This window comes from Neovison vison, chromosome 1, assembly GCF_020171115.1.
Source record: "Neovison vison isolate M4711 chromosome 1, ASM_NN_V1, whole genome shotgun sequence".
Classification (NCBI taxonomy): Eukaryota; Metazoa; Chordata; class Mammalia; order Carnivora; family Mustelidae; genus Neogale; species Neogale vison.
Genome location: NC_058091.1, coordinates 54,582,981 through 54,598,397, shown reverse-complemented (window position 1 = coordinate 54,598,397; position 15,417 = coordinate 54,582,981). Strand labels below are relative to the sequence as shown.

The 15,417-nt window shown below is 43.7% G+C and overlaps 1 protein-coding gene across 4 annotated transcripts in view; it reads left to right on the top strand.

Moving 5' to 3' along the window:
* SASH1 (SAM and SH3 domain containing 1) overlaps positions 1 to 15,417 on the top strand; it is a 308,822-nt gene that overhangs the window by 251,312 nt on the left and 42,093 nt on the right. Inside the window, exon 1 of one of the 4 annotated variants that reach the window (XM_044247107.1) lies at positions 12,514 to 12,648. The exons of the other annotated variants lie outside the window; for them this stretch is intronic. Within the exon in view, the coding sequence (XP_044103042.1) occupies positions 12,637 to 12,648 (12 nt within the window). The 5' untranslated portion in view covers positions 12,514 to 12,636. Of the gene's footprint in view, positions 1 to 12,513; positions 12,649 to 15,417 lie in introns of those variants that run through there. 4 annotated transcript variants of the gene reach the window in all.

Sequence of the window (15,417 nt, the reverse complement as noted above, 5' to 3'; positions counted from 1 at the left end):
CAATGCGGGGCTCGATCCCAGGACCCTGAGACCATCACCTGAGCTGAAGGTAGATGCTTAACTGATAGAGCCACACAGGTGCCCCCAAAGTTACTTTTTTAGTAGTTCTTGCGGTGAATGGCTTGATTTCTATTATGGCCAAAGCAAAGACTCACAGTTTAATAACCTAACACAGAATGTAGTGGGAGAGCCGAGCCCATGCACATGGGGTTCATGGACAGATTGACCTGTCCTTCTCATTCGAGGGGCATCCATATATTGATGTTCTTAAGAGTCTGCCTATTATGGGTTGAATCAGATTTAAAAAAAAAAAAAAAAACTTAGCTATCTTAATTTGTTTATTTTGAATATGTTTCATTTACTAGGGTGGACTTCTAGACAAGGTGTATAGGTGAAACTTTATAGAAGTTTTATATTTTAGAGGTGTTAGTGTTAGAAGGAAATATAAATCAATACCATTAGCCTCCTCATTGGGGAAATCTGACCCCATAAGAAGAATTGTTTTTTATGATAACACATGATGAATTTACAAAAGTTTTTCCCACCTATAGATTTTCCTAGCAATTACAAAAAATATGATTTTCATATTTTGCTTACTCTGAGTGAATATTTTTAGATGCATAAATTGTGTGAAGATTCATATATACTACAGAGTGAGAGCTGGCATTATAGATACTGTAAAGATTGTCTGTGAAAATGGTTGACTTCCCAATAGTGTCTCTGCTATACTGGTTTTTAATAAGGAAGTTTAAGAGAGGGTAGATTCCAAGCATAAAAATAAATAAGTAACTTTTATTTCTGGATAAACTGTGTTTTTTGTGGGCTTTTTTTTGGGGGGGGGTTGGAGGAAGGACAGTGGGAGGGAGAGAGTGAAGGCTCCCATCACAGGGCTCAGTCTCATGACCCTGAGATCATGACCTGTACCAAAATCAAGAGTCGGACACCCAACCAACTGAGCCACCCCAGGCACCCCTAAACTGATTGCTTTTAATAGTGTTTGCATTTTTTTCTTTGTATCTCTTTTCCTAGAGAATTTTTTTTTCATGACTCTTCATATATGGGTTTCAGCTTAATAGAATTCTAATTGGCAAGGTAACTTTTGATTTGGGGCCGGAAGATGGTTCTGCTCGTTGAAGCTTTAATGGTTGTATTAGGTGGGCTGGAAGACAGCATCGGTGGATGTGTGCTTCAGCTCCTTATTTCTTAAACCGAAGAGCCTTACTCGTTTGACTTGTAATATGACCAGGAGAAAGAGAAATATGGCTGCCGGTGATTTGCCAGAGGCCATGTATACCCTGTGTCCCTGGGACAGATGTCAGCAATTCCTTCTATGACATAGTGCCAGAATAACAACCACTTTTCTAAGTCTTTCTAAATGTTAACTATGTTAAAAATAACTTTTATTGATTCTGGTCTTTTAATGCATACTTGCAGCCTTCAGATGATTATTCAAACTTTTATAGGTACTTTCTGTAAATTTCTTTTTTATTTGGCTGGGTGGGAAGGTACAGGAAGAAACACTACTCTTAATTTCAACAAAAGTGATTTTGAAACTAAAGTGCAAATAAAACAGAGACATATTAAAATTCCCTTTAGAAGGGTAAAAGGGATGATTCTTGAGACCTGAAGCTTGTGGTGAGTCCAGGAGACAAAAAAAATCAGACCATTGGAACAACACGCATAGTGAAGTCTCTTGAGAAAGATGAATTTTGCCCTAACTGCATGTAAGCTGACCAAGAACTGTTGTTTAGATGACTCTTTGTCATTAATTCCACACCACCCTCTCGTCCCCAGCCTTCTCCCTGGGATGGAGGCCAAAGTTTGAGGCGTACATTTTCTGGGAGCGCCTGAAGATCATCCTCTCTAAACAAAGTTAGCCCGGAAGCAGGCTCTGCCCTCGGGAAAGCTGGGTGCTTGCCCTTGCCCAGCATTCTGAGGGGAGGGGCCGGTTAACTGGGACGCAGCCTTTGGGTTCAGGTCCGGCTCTACCCGCTTCCCAACCCCCATTAGCGCTGCCTCTGTGGGAAAGTTGTCTCATCAGTTTGTGCCTCTGTTTTCTCATCTGGAAAAGCAGGAACAAGTATATCTACTCCGAACAGGTGTTGCAAGAATTAAATGGCACCAAGTAAATACCCAGTGAATGCCAGTTTCTATTACTTTATGTTTAGATCTTTTACCTTTCCATTAACCGTTACTCTTAAAATACTTGAGTTCCCATGAAAGTGCAATTTTTTTGGCTGTGTCATTAACATGCTCGCAAATGCTCACGTATTACAGCAGATCGGCTAGAGCTGCGAGAACAAGCTGCGTGCAGCCGGCCTGTGTTAGCCTAGCTGTGCTTTTAGCAAACACACAATCAGTTCGTCTTTTCTGTTTCAGAAGGTGTTATTCTGTGAGTAGGTGTGGGGCTGGGTGCAATATGATTTCAGTGATCATGTTGTGCTTTGTGATTTAACATTTGGGAAGAATAAGCAGTTAATTGTAGGGAAATTACCTACGGCCTGGCCGTGCTGAGGGGGGACTCGCTGAGTGCGTGGGTGTGGGCTTCCGGCGGGTCGTGGTGGAGAGCTCCCTCATGGCCGCCTGGAAGTCACTGCCGATGTGGCTCTTTGTACCCAGTGGACTGACTTGGCACATCTCTCTCTTCACCGGTCTGTAGGGTTACAGAGAGTTGAGGCTGCTGAAGGGTATCAAGGGCCCCGTGGAAAAAAAATAAAATAGTGACAAAATAACCAGGTACTGCATAAGCTGAGGGAACCTATTTTTAATATTTAAAAAATTTAAGGTTGCTTTTGGATACATTCTGTTGTGTTGTTTCTTTTATTTGGTTGAGTCAGGGGAAACTGGAGTTACTAGCTTTTGGCATATAAAAATGGCAGATTTATTTGTCCAACCTAATAGCTGAATACCGGACAGGATGTACCACATTTCCCCTGCCAGCTGATCGCATCAAAGTGAAGACACTTGTAGTGGAATCTGGGTTAAGGATTGGCATTTAGATTTGCAACTCCAGTTTTTGTTTTGCTTTCGGAAGTAACCTCCAGGAGATTGGGGTAAGAGAGAGAATGTCCATCACTTATTAAATGAGATTTATCACATGTTAATTCCTCCTTGAATCGTTTGCCCTAGTGCCAGATCTTATATAACGAATGGGTTAAAAAGATCCTGGCCCTCACTGTGGTTTGAGAGTAGGACCTGGACCGAGGGCCACCTGTAGCCCAAGCCAACTAATGGAGGTCATAGGCTGCCCATCACTTTGTTCAAGTCCATTTGAATCTTAAGTTACTAGTTACCTGTTTTATCAAAACTCATGGGGCACCTAGGTGGCCCAGTCCACCCAGGACTGGGATAAGTGTTCAAATTTTGATTTTTTAAAAATATTATTTATTTATTTGACAGAGAAAGAGATCACAAGTAGGCTAGCAGGTAGGGGAGGGGGGAAGCAGGCTACCTGCTGAGCAGAGAGCCCGATGCGGGGCTTGGTCCCAGGACCCTGCGATCATGACCTGAGCCGAAGGCCGAGGCTTAACCCACTGAGCCACCCCGATGCCCCCAAATTTTGATTTTTGACTGAGGTCATGATCTTGGGATCCTGGGACGGAGCCCCAGGTCAGGCTCCCTGCTCAGTGGGGAGTCAGCTTAAGGAGTCTCTCTATCCCTCTTCCTCTGCCCCTCCCCCTGCTCACTCTCTCTCTAAAATAATAAATAAATCTTGAAAAAAAAATAAAACTCTTAGCCCTATAGCCAGTCATCAGACAATGACACTCTTTTGGATAGCAATATTTTGATACGACCAAATTCTAATTCAAATTCTGTTTACAGAATAATGTCTGTCGAAACCTCCCTTGATTCTCTTCTTCTTGTTCCTCTCCCTTTGTACCACATACCTTCTGTCATCCCTTACTGATTGTACCATTACTGATACAAGGCTGATAGCATTGTATAATTAGTTCCTAAAAGAAGTCCTTACCTGCACTTTGACCCAGAGTGTAGGTGAAAGAACGCGGCTGTGAGCATTCTTTTACTCATTCGTTGTACACACATTACTGAGTTCCTACTACGTGCCTGGCCCTATACACAGGAATTTGTATTTGGCAGGAACAGACAGACAAGGAGATAGCACCGATGAGGATTTAATTGGAGTATTTCTACCTAGTGTATTAAGTATACACACAAAGTCCATTAAGCACTAGTGAGGAGAGTGTGGGAAGCCTTCCCAGAGAAGCTGAAGCCAAGTGAGAGCTCGCCAGAGAAGAGAGAGAAGCATGTGTCAGGTAGAGATAGCAGCAGGGCTCAAGCTTCCGTGAAGAGCTGGGGAAATCTTAGAACCTGGAGCATAGGAGGAGATGGATTTAAATGATACAGCTTTTCTCTGTATCAGTACTTGGACCTCTGGGGTATAGATCCTAGTTCTTTGTTCCTTCTTACTTACAAATTGGTTCTGCAATAGGTTTGGGTCCTTTCTTTCCTTCAGACTACAATTTTCTTAAATTAACATCATTAATGTTTTTCATCTTGTCTTTGAAGTCTCCTTAAGTGACTTTGTGTTCTTACTAAATTATTTTATAGTGTGAAATAACTGTTAGGAATTTCTTCCTGCTCCTTGAGTTGTATTTTCATCTGCTAGAGAGAAGAGATCAAAAGATGCGATCTTTGTGTTCTCCCATGCTTTTTCTCTCTCTTTTTTTTACCCCGGCTGGTAAGTTTGAATGGTCATCATACATTTCCTTTCACCTTGAACATACCCGGCTAGCTCAGGTCAGATTTTCCGCAGGTGCTGATATAATGAAGATCACTTTTTGACCTGTTTGTCATGCTGTCTGACAAGAGATTGTTTTCCTTCTTCTAGGCTACAGTTGAGGGCTTTGTTTTGTGGTCCATTCATGTTTGTTGCTATAGCCTGATGTAATGGCCCAAGACATAGGGATACCCCCCTGAGGGGGAGTGTGGTCTTTGCTAGCATACCTGGACTCCACCATCTCTCTCCCAAGATTGTGTTAAACGTGCTGCACCACGGTTCATGCTGGATGGTGTGGGGAAATAGGTAGGCCACATATAGTCTGCCTTTAATTCATTTTTCCAATTCTGGTGAATTTCTTCTCCCCCCACCCCCGCCATTCTAGTGAATTTCTAAGAGGCTTTATTTCACTCAGAATCAGCCTTACTACTAACTTTCCATCCTTCCACTCAGAAGTCTCCTGAAGCAATTTCCATTGGTCCTAGATCCAAAAAAAAAAAAGAGCGACAGAGTTTAAATTCCTTCAAGATTGGAAATTCCATGGAATAATTCTCAAGATTCCTACCGATGTAGCTTTTAGAGTAGTGAGGCCTTTTCTTTTGGTCTTCAGAAATTTGTTTCCTCCCTCGACCATGAAATTTTATTTTATTCTAAGACTTCATTTATTTATTAGAGAGAGAAAGAGAACACAAGCAAGGGGAGCGGCAGGCAGAGGAAGAGGGAGAAGGAGGTTCCCCACTGAGCAAAGAGCCCAATATGGAACTCAATCCCAAGACTCTGGGATCATGAGCTGAGCCAAAGGCAGACGATTAACCCACTGAGCCATCCAGGAGCCCCGCCATGAAGTTTTAAAGCTTAATATATTAGATTATATACATTTCCTTGTTTGGGTGCTTTTGGTAGAATATTTTGCTAGTTTTTAGTAATTTTGCTTTTTGGAGGCTGTTGCTCATTTTGTTAGTTGTTGTGGGAAGGCTATTCTATGGTCTGGTTTTCAGTAATCATCATGACCTGATAACCAAGGAGAGGACCACAAACAACATTTCTAGCTCCGAATTATTCTTTTCTAAGGATTCAGCCTTGATTTCTTTGATTTGGAAGTAAATTTGCTTATTGAAGCAATTCAATCAAAATGAGTTTGCTTATTATTTGTTCTAACAGACATAAGGGTTCTTATGTTAAGATCATATCTCATGACCCTAGGAGGTAAAATTGGCCTGTCGGCTTGTGACTTCAAGAGACAATTGTGCTGATCTATGGCCGAAGATTTGGTGAAGGATCGAACTTGGTGTCTGTACCTCCTCTCCATTGCCATGTAGGCAGTTTTCTCTGTTTTCTGTCAATTTTCTATAATTTCCCATCATCATATGTCTGGACAAGTTTGTTTGGCAGCCCTGTCCAAGAAGTCGTCGTGCCTGATGCATGAATCAGTCTGTCTCAGATGCCATGAAAGTAATGTGACTTTGCAAACACCACCCAGTCCCTTAGGACACTTACCACTTTGGGGATGAAAACTTGTATCGGCTCCAGAAACTAGAGCCTCAAACACATATGTAATTGCCCTACTTGGCAGTTCTGTTCTGAATCATCCTTTTTCCATGGCACAGGCTATGTGAGAACTGAATGCACTTGAGAACGAGTGGGTTTGGTGTTTTGCTTTGGTCTTCACTGTGCTTGGCACCGTAGAGTGGCTTTGGGTAACACTACCCCACTCTTAACAGAGGGACCTGGAGAGCTCTTGAGTGCTTCCCATCATATCTTTGTTACTTTAACTCAGCTAATTTATGTGAGCAGTGGGGTTCTCTGGCCTATGGGCAGGGTGATAAAACCTCTGGCAGAAAAATCTTCCAGACATTTACAGAGTAAAGGGAGAATTCACTTCTCTTTCCTCCGTGTAACTTTCTCATCCCCGTCAACCCCTTTGAGGAGAAGGAAAAGCATTCTCTCTGCTCCATGGCAACTTGAAGAGTCGGGATGGCTGGGCTGACCTGTCATCCCAGTCTGGGATGCTTAGTTATGTATCCTAGAGTCCTGTTTTTTCCCTCCTCCTGTGGGGAAATGAGCAACTTTATTTGGGGCTGATTTTTTAAAAATGCGAAGTTCAGGAGTTTAAGAAAAAGAATAGAACTTACTGTGGAATGTAGCAGCCATTTACTATTTCTTTGGTTTTTAGTTGGTTCTTTAAACAGTTTCTTAAATGAATTAAGTGCTGACAAGCCTTTGCCCCTGGGGGACCGTATTATTACCTCAAATTCTCACATACTTTTTACAAATAAAAGTATCATATAATTATATTCTCCTCTTCCTCTTCTTTCTTCAAATCTGGAGACAACTAGTTAATTTTGAAACTGCCAGAGAGATTATTTCAGTGTTATACTGCACCTCTGGGAGAAGAATGGAATCTTTTCGTTTTGTCCATATGCTGACAAAAATCTCCTAATTTCAGAGGGCAATGATGTCACCAGCTAATGAGCAAAATATTTCTTACTAAACAGATGAGTCCTTCCCTGATTCCTTTGTGAAATTAAAAAAAAAAAAAAAACCCCACAATGTGTTTCATATTGTCTGTAGTTACTCTGACAACTCATAAACACTTCAAAATGTAATTCTGACTTCTTTGGCAAGTGAGACTAATTTTTTTCGTAAACACGATGAAAACACATTAAACTGATGGCTGGACCTGGAAGACCCCTGCCATGAGCCGGTCACCGATGACAGTCCTCGGTGCTAGTCTGGAATGTCCCCTAGCCATAGCCAGTGTGCTGCCCCCGAGGTAGGGAGTGATCTTGAAGGCATCACTTTTGGACCAGCAGAGGCTGATGAGGCATGTTGGAGAGATGATGAAATCAAGCTTGGAGAGGAGGAGGGCCGGAAAGCTGCTGCTGATTTGTGTCACATGCTGCTTAGCAGGGCGGCAATAGCCCCAGAGCAGGATCTCTCTTTGCCTGTCCAAAAAGGCAGGCATCTAAGGTCAGGGGAACAAAGAAGTGAGCCTCAGGGCCATCTAAACACTGGCCTTTTGCATCCCGAAGGAGCCCAGAAATGCCCCCCACACTCATGGAGGTGCCCCTCCCCTTAGTGCAGCATGCCTTAGTTTCCCCAGCCAAAGGTGAGGTTCTCTCACTTCTGAATGTCTATGCCTCTTTGTTCGTCTTCCACATCTATCACGGCTGCTTGTGCTTATCAAATCTCTGGGGGCTCTTTCTGCCCCCAGGCATCTAGATTAGAATCTTTGCAGACCCAGGTGGAGGAGGCTCACTCCTATTTCGGTTCCTTGCTCTTTCTTACACCTTGAATCAGTGGGTCCGTCCATTGATTTCAACCAGGAAATACCTGTTTATCACAAACCCAGGTCCTATTTTAATTGTCTCAGTGTAAAAGAAGATTGTAATGCACAGTGTTGGCCATTGTGAGAGGAAGTGGGCACTCTTTTCTCCGCACCCAAGATGTTATGTATTTATTTATTTATTTATTTAGCGTGCACACAAAAGTTTGGGGGAGAGCAGAGGGAGAGGGAGAGAATCTCAGGCAGGTTCCCAGCTGAGTGAGGAGCCAGACACGGGGCTTGATCTCAAGACCCTGAGATCACGACCTGAGCCAAAATCAAGTGGACACTTAACTGACTGAACCACCCAGGCACGCCTGAACCACTCTTTTTATCCTACTTATGAGGTTTAAAAATAATATAGTGTACAGTGTTTCTCCTATGAAAAGTATTAATATATATTTTAAAGGATTTAAAGCTATGTGTGTTTTTTCACCCAAAAATTCCATAATCTATCTTTTTTTTTTCTAAAAAAGAATGTATTCGATGTGTTAGAAATTTTACAACAGACTCTTCATTGGAGTGTTGTTTATGATATTACAAAATTGGAAACATGCCTATGTCCATTGATTCAGGGCGTTAAAAAAATCATGGCTTGCTTCTGTGAATACTAATGAATCATGACTATTTTGTATTTTATTTGTTGGACATTTGTTGACATGAGAAAATGTTCAAAACGTATTAATAGAAAAAGCAGATTTTTAAAACAGTTTGAACAGTATCCATTGAGAGCTCCAAGGTTTCTCTATGAGAGAAAACTTTAGAGGCAGTGGTGCAGCTCAGAGAGGGTCATGGCTCTCAGTAGGCACTTGTTTCTACCTACTGTGTGTTCACATGAGGCCGGCTCTGGGGACCCAGAGAGTGACTGTGAGTGTGGGAGGTGGAAGGGCTGAAGATCACAGAGTCATCCTTTTTTGTAAATACAACACAAAACAGACATAGAAACCTAAGGGTGTCTAGTGGGGAGGGTGCACACATGCACACGTGTGTGTGTGTGTGTGTGTGTGTGTGTGAGAGAGAGAGAGAGAGAGAGAAAAGCAGGGGATATAAGCCAAAATACAACTACTTTTTTTAAGATTTTATTTGTCATAGAAAGAGAGCACAAGCAGAAGGAGCACAGGCCAGGGGAGAAGCAGGCGCCCCACTGAGTAAAGAGCCTGATGCGGGACTCGATCCCAGGACCCTGAGGTCATGACTAGAGCCGAAGGCAGACGCTTAACCAACTGATCTTTTCTACCTGCATTTTCCACATTTTCTAATTAAAAGTATATCACATATAACCAGAAATAAACATTATTGAAGTACAGTCACAGAAACGAGTAGCCCAGTGCCCATTGTCTTCATGAAGTTTAGTGAAGGACGGAGTCGTGCAGAGATGACCATATTCTGGGTTGAGTCCTATGACTGGGTGTGCCCTGCAATCACACAGCCCATTTCCTGGGCATTTGATACAGAGACTGAATGTTGAAGGATGGGTAGGAGCTAGAAGAGTAGATAGGATGGGCAGAGATGTTCCCAGAAAAGGAATCCACCAGTGCAAAGGTGTGCAGGCAAATGAGAGAGAAGAGTATTTGAAGGTACTCTGAGGAAGTCAAAGGATGAGAAGCGGATGCTCTGAGAGGCCTTTCCATGTAGTATCTGCATAGAGTCACACACAGAAACCAGAAAGCAGGACAGGACTCTAACCATGCAAAGTCCTACGCTCCACAATAAGGCATTTGGACTTTACTCTGAGGACCTAACCAACAGTTCCTTAGAGTAGCCATCAGATGCTCAAACCTGTCCTCCACAAATTTGCACACTTCTTGTGTGTTAAGTTCAAACCCACTACCCAGAGAACAAGACCAGCGATGTCCCTTCTTCATAAAGTGTATTCCCCAGTTTCCAACTGCCCTCCACCAGGAGGCTTCCCAGGGTGGCCTGGCCCAGCCTAGTCCTTCACGTATCCCACAGTTTACTCAGATACTGCAGATGAGCCTGGGAATGATGGGCTTGGAGGGAGGGGTCTCTCCCCCAAGCTCCGCACAGAACCGGGGGCAGCCGGTGTCTGGCTTCTCGTGCCTCTCACACTGACACCGTTGCCCACCGGGCTTGAGGCCTCAAATTCAAGGTCTCATTTTACCTTCTCAAGTGTTCTGGGAGTCTTATCACGCCCTGTTTTATAAATGAGAGAAATTAAGACACACTCAGTTCACAAGTGGCATAAAAGTGACCTGAGGTTGGCTGTGCCAGATTCCAGAGTTCTGGCTCCTAATTCTGCTCACAATCTTCTCTGCATCTAAACAATCTGTTCGGGGCACCTGGGTGGCTCAGTCAGTTAAGCCTCTTCCTTCAGCTCAGGTTATGATCTCAGGGTCCTGGGATCGAGTCCTGCGTTTGGCTCCCTGCTCAGCCAGAAGTCTGCTTCTCCCTCTGCCTCTGCTGTTCCCCCTACTTGTGCCCTCTCTCCCTCTCTCGCTCTGTCAAATAAATAAATAAACCCTTTAAAAAATAAATAACCTCTTCAGACCCAGCCTCAGATGTTGGCCCTATCATTAGCTTTCACATCTTTTCTTTGCCTTTGCTAGGTACACAACACCTAGAACAGCAGTTTCTAAGCAGTAAAGTAGGTCTTGCTTGAATTCCCATCAGTAATAGACCACAGCTGTAATAAGCGCTTACTGAGTTCCACTTGACTGGACAGACACAATTTTTAAAACAACTGCTTCAAGATTAATGTTATCAGATGAAATTTGCATAGAGGACTACCAAGACCCATAGAAGTGAAGTGATTCACTAAAGGACTTGGAAATTGAAACCCAGGTTGTTCCAGCTCCAAAGGCTTTTGGCTTTCCTCTTCCTTTTACCAGACTCCCATTGGGGTATAATATGTTTTCTTCGTTTGGATCAAGTAACGAGGAAATTCAACCAAGGACTTCTGCTGACAGTTTTAAGGAACTCTAAGAGTAACGTCACGTCCACTGTGGTTGGCGATCTTGGGTGAAGAAAGTGCCCGTGCAGGTTGGGGGATCTGGGAGCAAAACCATGAAGTTTCACATTCTGTGTCTGCCATTTACCGTCTGTGAAATTGGGTTAAATGTGTCAATACTAGCATGGTGCCTAGAAAGTATGAGCACGCAGTAAATAGGGGTGTTGGAAGATTAATGTCAGAAAAGCACCTGCCACTGTTTGGGGCACGTGTGGGCCCCCAGAAGGCAGGGGGGAAGGGAGTGTATATGAAACCAGAGAAGGTGTACAGGAGAGGACTGGCAGAATAGGCAGCAAAGGGAAGGTATAGCACACCCTTGTGGTGAGAAATTATTGAAAAGTCTGTTAGGGGCAGCAGGAGACACTTCTGGGGAAAAAAGAAAATTGGGGGAGAGGGGAATTCATGCAGTTCTTGCTGAAGAGTGAGAGATGCCAGAAGGGCCTAGGAGAAAGGGATGGGACTCTGGTGCTCTGTGGCACAGCCTGGGACCTCTGCCTGGTAAAAATTGTGTGTGTGTGTGTGTGTGTGTGTTGGTGTCCTACCAAGAGAGGCAACTTTGCATCATACATAAATAAAGGCCCACACGAGGAGAGAGGCACCTAGGACTGGGCAGCTCGGGTCGCTCAGCGGGAACACGTGACTCACCCGACTGCGTGACTTTACTCCTGAAATCCTGACAGGACTTGCACCCTGTGCCTTGGAGACTTCATGCAGGTTTTCAGTCCTGTCTTGTTAGGTGACATTCTGTTTCAGTGAGAGCATGTGCCCATGGCTCCCCAGACACCCCTGAGAAAGTGAAATGATCATCTTATGACCCAGTCCCTGTGCACACATTTCTAGAATGTACGAGAACTCCACCGCTCTGAGGTGATCATTGAAACAATTTGGTAGGACAGTTTTAGAAGCGTCACTGGACAGGCAATATCCTGCATTTACTTGACTAGTTTAAATAGAAAAAAAAAAAAAAGGAGTGGGGAGTGACAACTCAGGAGAAAACCAAAATCACAAGTTTTAATTCAGCAGTGTCAAAAATAGCCATTGGAAGGTGTCTATTTTCAATTGCGACTACTCCCTTCAGGGGGTGTTTGGAAGAATATCTGCGAGAGAGATCTTTTTTAAGTTCAGTCACTTGTGAGGGTTCGTCCTTGTCCCGGATTTGCTCAGATTCCCGCGTTCTTTCTCTCTCTCTCTCTGGAATTCCATAGACAGTAATTAAGGAACTGGAGGCCAGCGGGAGGTCAGGGAGCCTTCGTCAGTGAAAACAGGGATTGTTTGCCACGTACAACACTCCCTTTTTTCCTGGTGGTGAATAGGAGATTTGCTTAGAGCCGATGACTTATGCCTTTCTTACAAGTTATGCAGTTAGGGAAGCGGGGAATCAGGCGGCAGGCAGAAAGCAGCTAATTGAATCCAGTGTCTTCCCTTTTCCCTCCTTCGGATACTAATCTGTGCTGGTGGAGCCTGTCCGATCATGTAACTCCAAAGGAACATGTTTGAGGAGTGCCTCACGCTCACTCTGAGATTACAGAGCTGACGGAGCCACCGTGAAGCCGCTGTCCGCGGGGAGGGGGCGGGGGTGCTCCGCGTCCCCCGCACGCCTGCTCCATGCCGAAGCCGGTAAGTCCGCCGGCTGCGTTCCCCGCGAGGGGGCAAATGCGCTTGCTGCCACTGCAGGGAGCGGCTTTTCGGGTGCTCCTGGCTCTGACGGCTTTCCTCTTTTCTATGCACATTCTTGGAGATGGGTCTTTCTCTGCTTCCCGGCTGTGTAACCCTGAGCACTCTTTTCCTAGCATGCTCACCCAAGATGAAGATGTAACGTTGCGGGGAGAGGAGTGAATATTCTTTCGAGAATGAAACCACTCTCAAGAGATTGAGTGTACGTGGTTGGAGCTCAGCTGTCAACCGTGGAGGCTTTCAGTGTGGAGGGCTTGACGGCAGACAGGCTTGCATGATCGATCGGCTTCCTTTCCTTCACTTAAGCTTCATGCCACTGGCAGTACGGATCTGGGAAGTGGAAGCATCTGTGTCTGGTTATGCACCCGGTTAACCAGGAGCCGTTGTGTGCATTTCATAAGCAAATTCGTTTCCAGTTTCAGGATAGGTTCAGGAATACTTGAATATCTCATGGTGTTATGTATGTGGCTGCAGGGCACATACATGGACTTAGTCTGGCTGTTAATTGGGACAGTGTGCTGAGTGTTTGGAGCTGGGGAAGCAAGCTGAGTGTATTTCTGCAAAAGGCAAAGTTGTACGTTATCCTGTGCCCAGCGTGGTCTCGAGCAGTCCCCGAAAGGGTTCTGGTTGCTCTTTGCAAGTTCAGTTTAACTTCTATTATGAAACAGTGCTCCTGTGCCTGCAGGACCATGCTCTGTGGCTTTTGGAAAGCATTTGTCACAGCGTGTCATAGTTGTAAGAAATGGTTTTTTTTTTGTTTTTTTGTTTTTTTTAAACTGGGTCCAGTGAAGTATCTATCTGTTACCAACTTTCAGTGAACAGGCTTGAGAGTGAGGGGATGCTTTTCATATGCTATCTACAGATGCTATTAATTGTGCTCCTTTTTCCTGATGATCCTCAATGTAGCTGCGTTACGAAAAGTTCTCCACGCTGGCTCCATGTCTTTCCTATTAGAACATTGCAGATGTGTCAAGGACGCACACGTTCCAAAAGAAGCTGAGAAGGAAGCAGGCTCCACCCTCCTTCTCCTGCCAAGTGGGCCCCATAGGTTCCTGCTTCAGCACCCTGGCAGGCAAACGGTGTACTATCTCTTTAAAGCGGCCATAGTTTTGTGCCTTGGCTTGGTCAATTTGTTATGGTTTAAAACTGTGGAGCCAGCTGTCTGCAATCTGATGTCATGTTGCCATGGAAACCAGAAATGAAACACTTAAGCATTCACCACAGAATTACTACATATAGCATTAGCCAAAGTAATTAAAAGTTGAGCCATATGAGCTTTCTGGTGGAAAAATCTGCCAGAGAGAGGCTGAAAATCCAGTGTTTCTATTTACCATAATATAAATCCACTTTTTTCCACATTCTTCAGTGGAATATGTTAATGGCCTTTTACGACTCGAGTTCAGAGGTGGGGAGTTTTCTACAGATGAGTTAGTTTTCACCTTCTCATTTAAACGATGATCAAATTAAAGTTTACTTTAGTCCTCTGACCTGGGGCAGGACAGGAAGAGGAGGAGATACTGTGTCTTGTTACAACGTGCATAAACATAGGTATTTCTTCACTTGAGTTTATTTAAAACCTGTTTCCTAGTAGTTCTGTTTAATTCTAGGAGCCTCTTTCTTGGAATCAACCATTCATTTTATATGTAATGCAGATTTCCCTCATCTTTTACCAAAGTTCCACCAGGTGTGAAGATCTCACACATGCTCTTCTTAATTAAATAGTTATTTTTAAATTCTTACACCGTCATCTCCGCAGGTGTAATTTCTGAATAAAAAGACATGACAAGGGGCACCTGGGTGGCTCAGTGATTTAAGCATCTGCCTTCGGCTCAGGTCATGATCCCAGGGTCCTGGGATCAAGCCCTGAGTCGGGCTTCCTGCTTAACGGGGATTCTGCTTCTCACCCTCCTTCCCACTCATGTTCTCTCTTGCTGTCTCTGTCTCTCAAATAAATAAATAAATAAACAAACAAGGCATGACAAGTTATTTTCAGTATTTGGGAAGTGGTGTGTGCTTATTTAAAAGGAGTAACATGAAATGAGGAACTTAAACTTTAGTTTCCAGTTCAGAAGAAATGCAAGCCTTTTACAGAGTCTTTATGTTAAAACAGCTGGAGAGACCTTTTTTAAAGGCAAATATTTGACAACTTTTCCTCTGGACTCAGAAGGAAGTGAGAAGTCAACACCACTCTGTCAATAAAAAGTAACCGTGGGCTACACCTGTTTAACTCCAATGACTTCTAGGCTGATTCAAGGGAGGCTATATCTTGATTGACTTTGGTTTTCTCTTACATTTTTCTTCATATACACTGTGCTCCATCTGCCTTGTTTAGTGTCCAAACCATGATAATGAAAAGTTACTGGTTGCTATGATTTGTGATTTGTCAGTGGCAAACACCCCTAAAATCTTCATTTTTTTAAGAAAATAAAAGAAGTTAGTTCAAAGTTCTAAAGAGCTCCTATTTCTCAAAAATAGATGGAACATGTGAAAGCAATTAAACAAGTACCTGGAATATGTTATTTTTCACCATGGTGAATTAGGACAGAGGAAAGTACGACTTGGGGAAGGGATCTTTGCTTTTAATTCTGTTGTGCTGGTTTAACTACTTCATTTCTTCCTCAAAATTTCCCTCAGGTGGCATGTTTCCTACATATGATTTGTCTTTGTGGTATGCACAGGCACACATAGCCCCCTCCCCACCCCCAGCCAGGA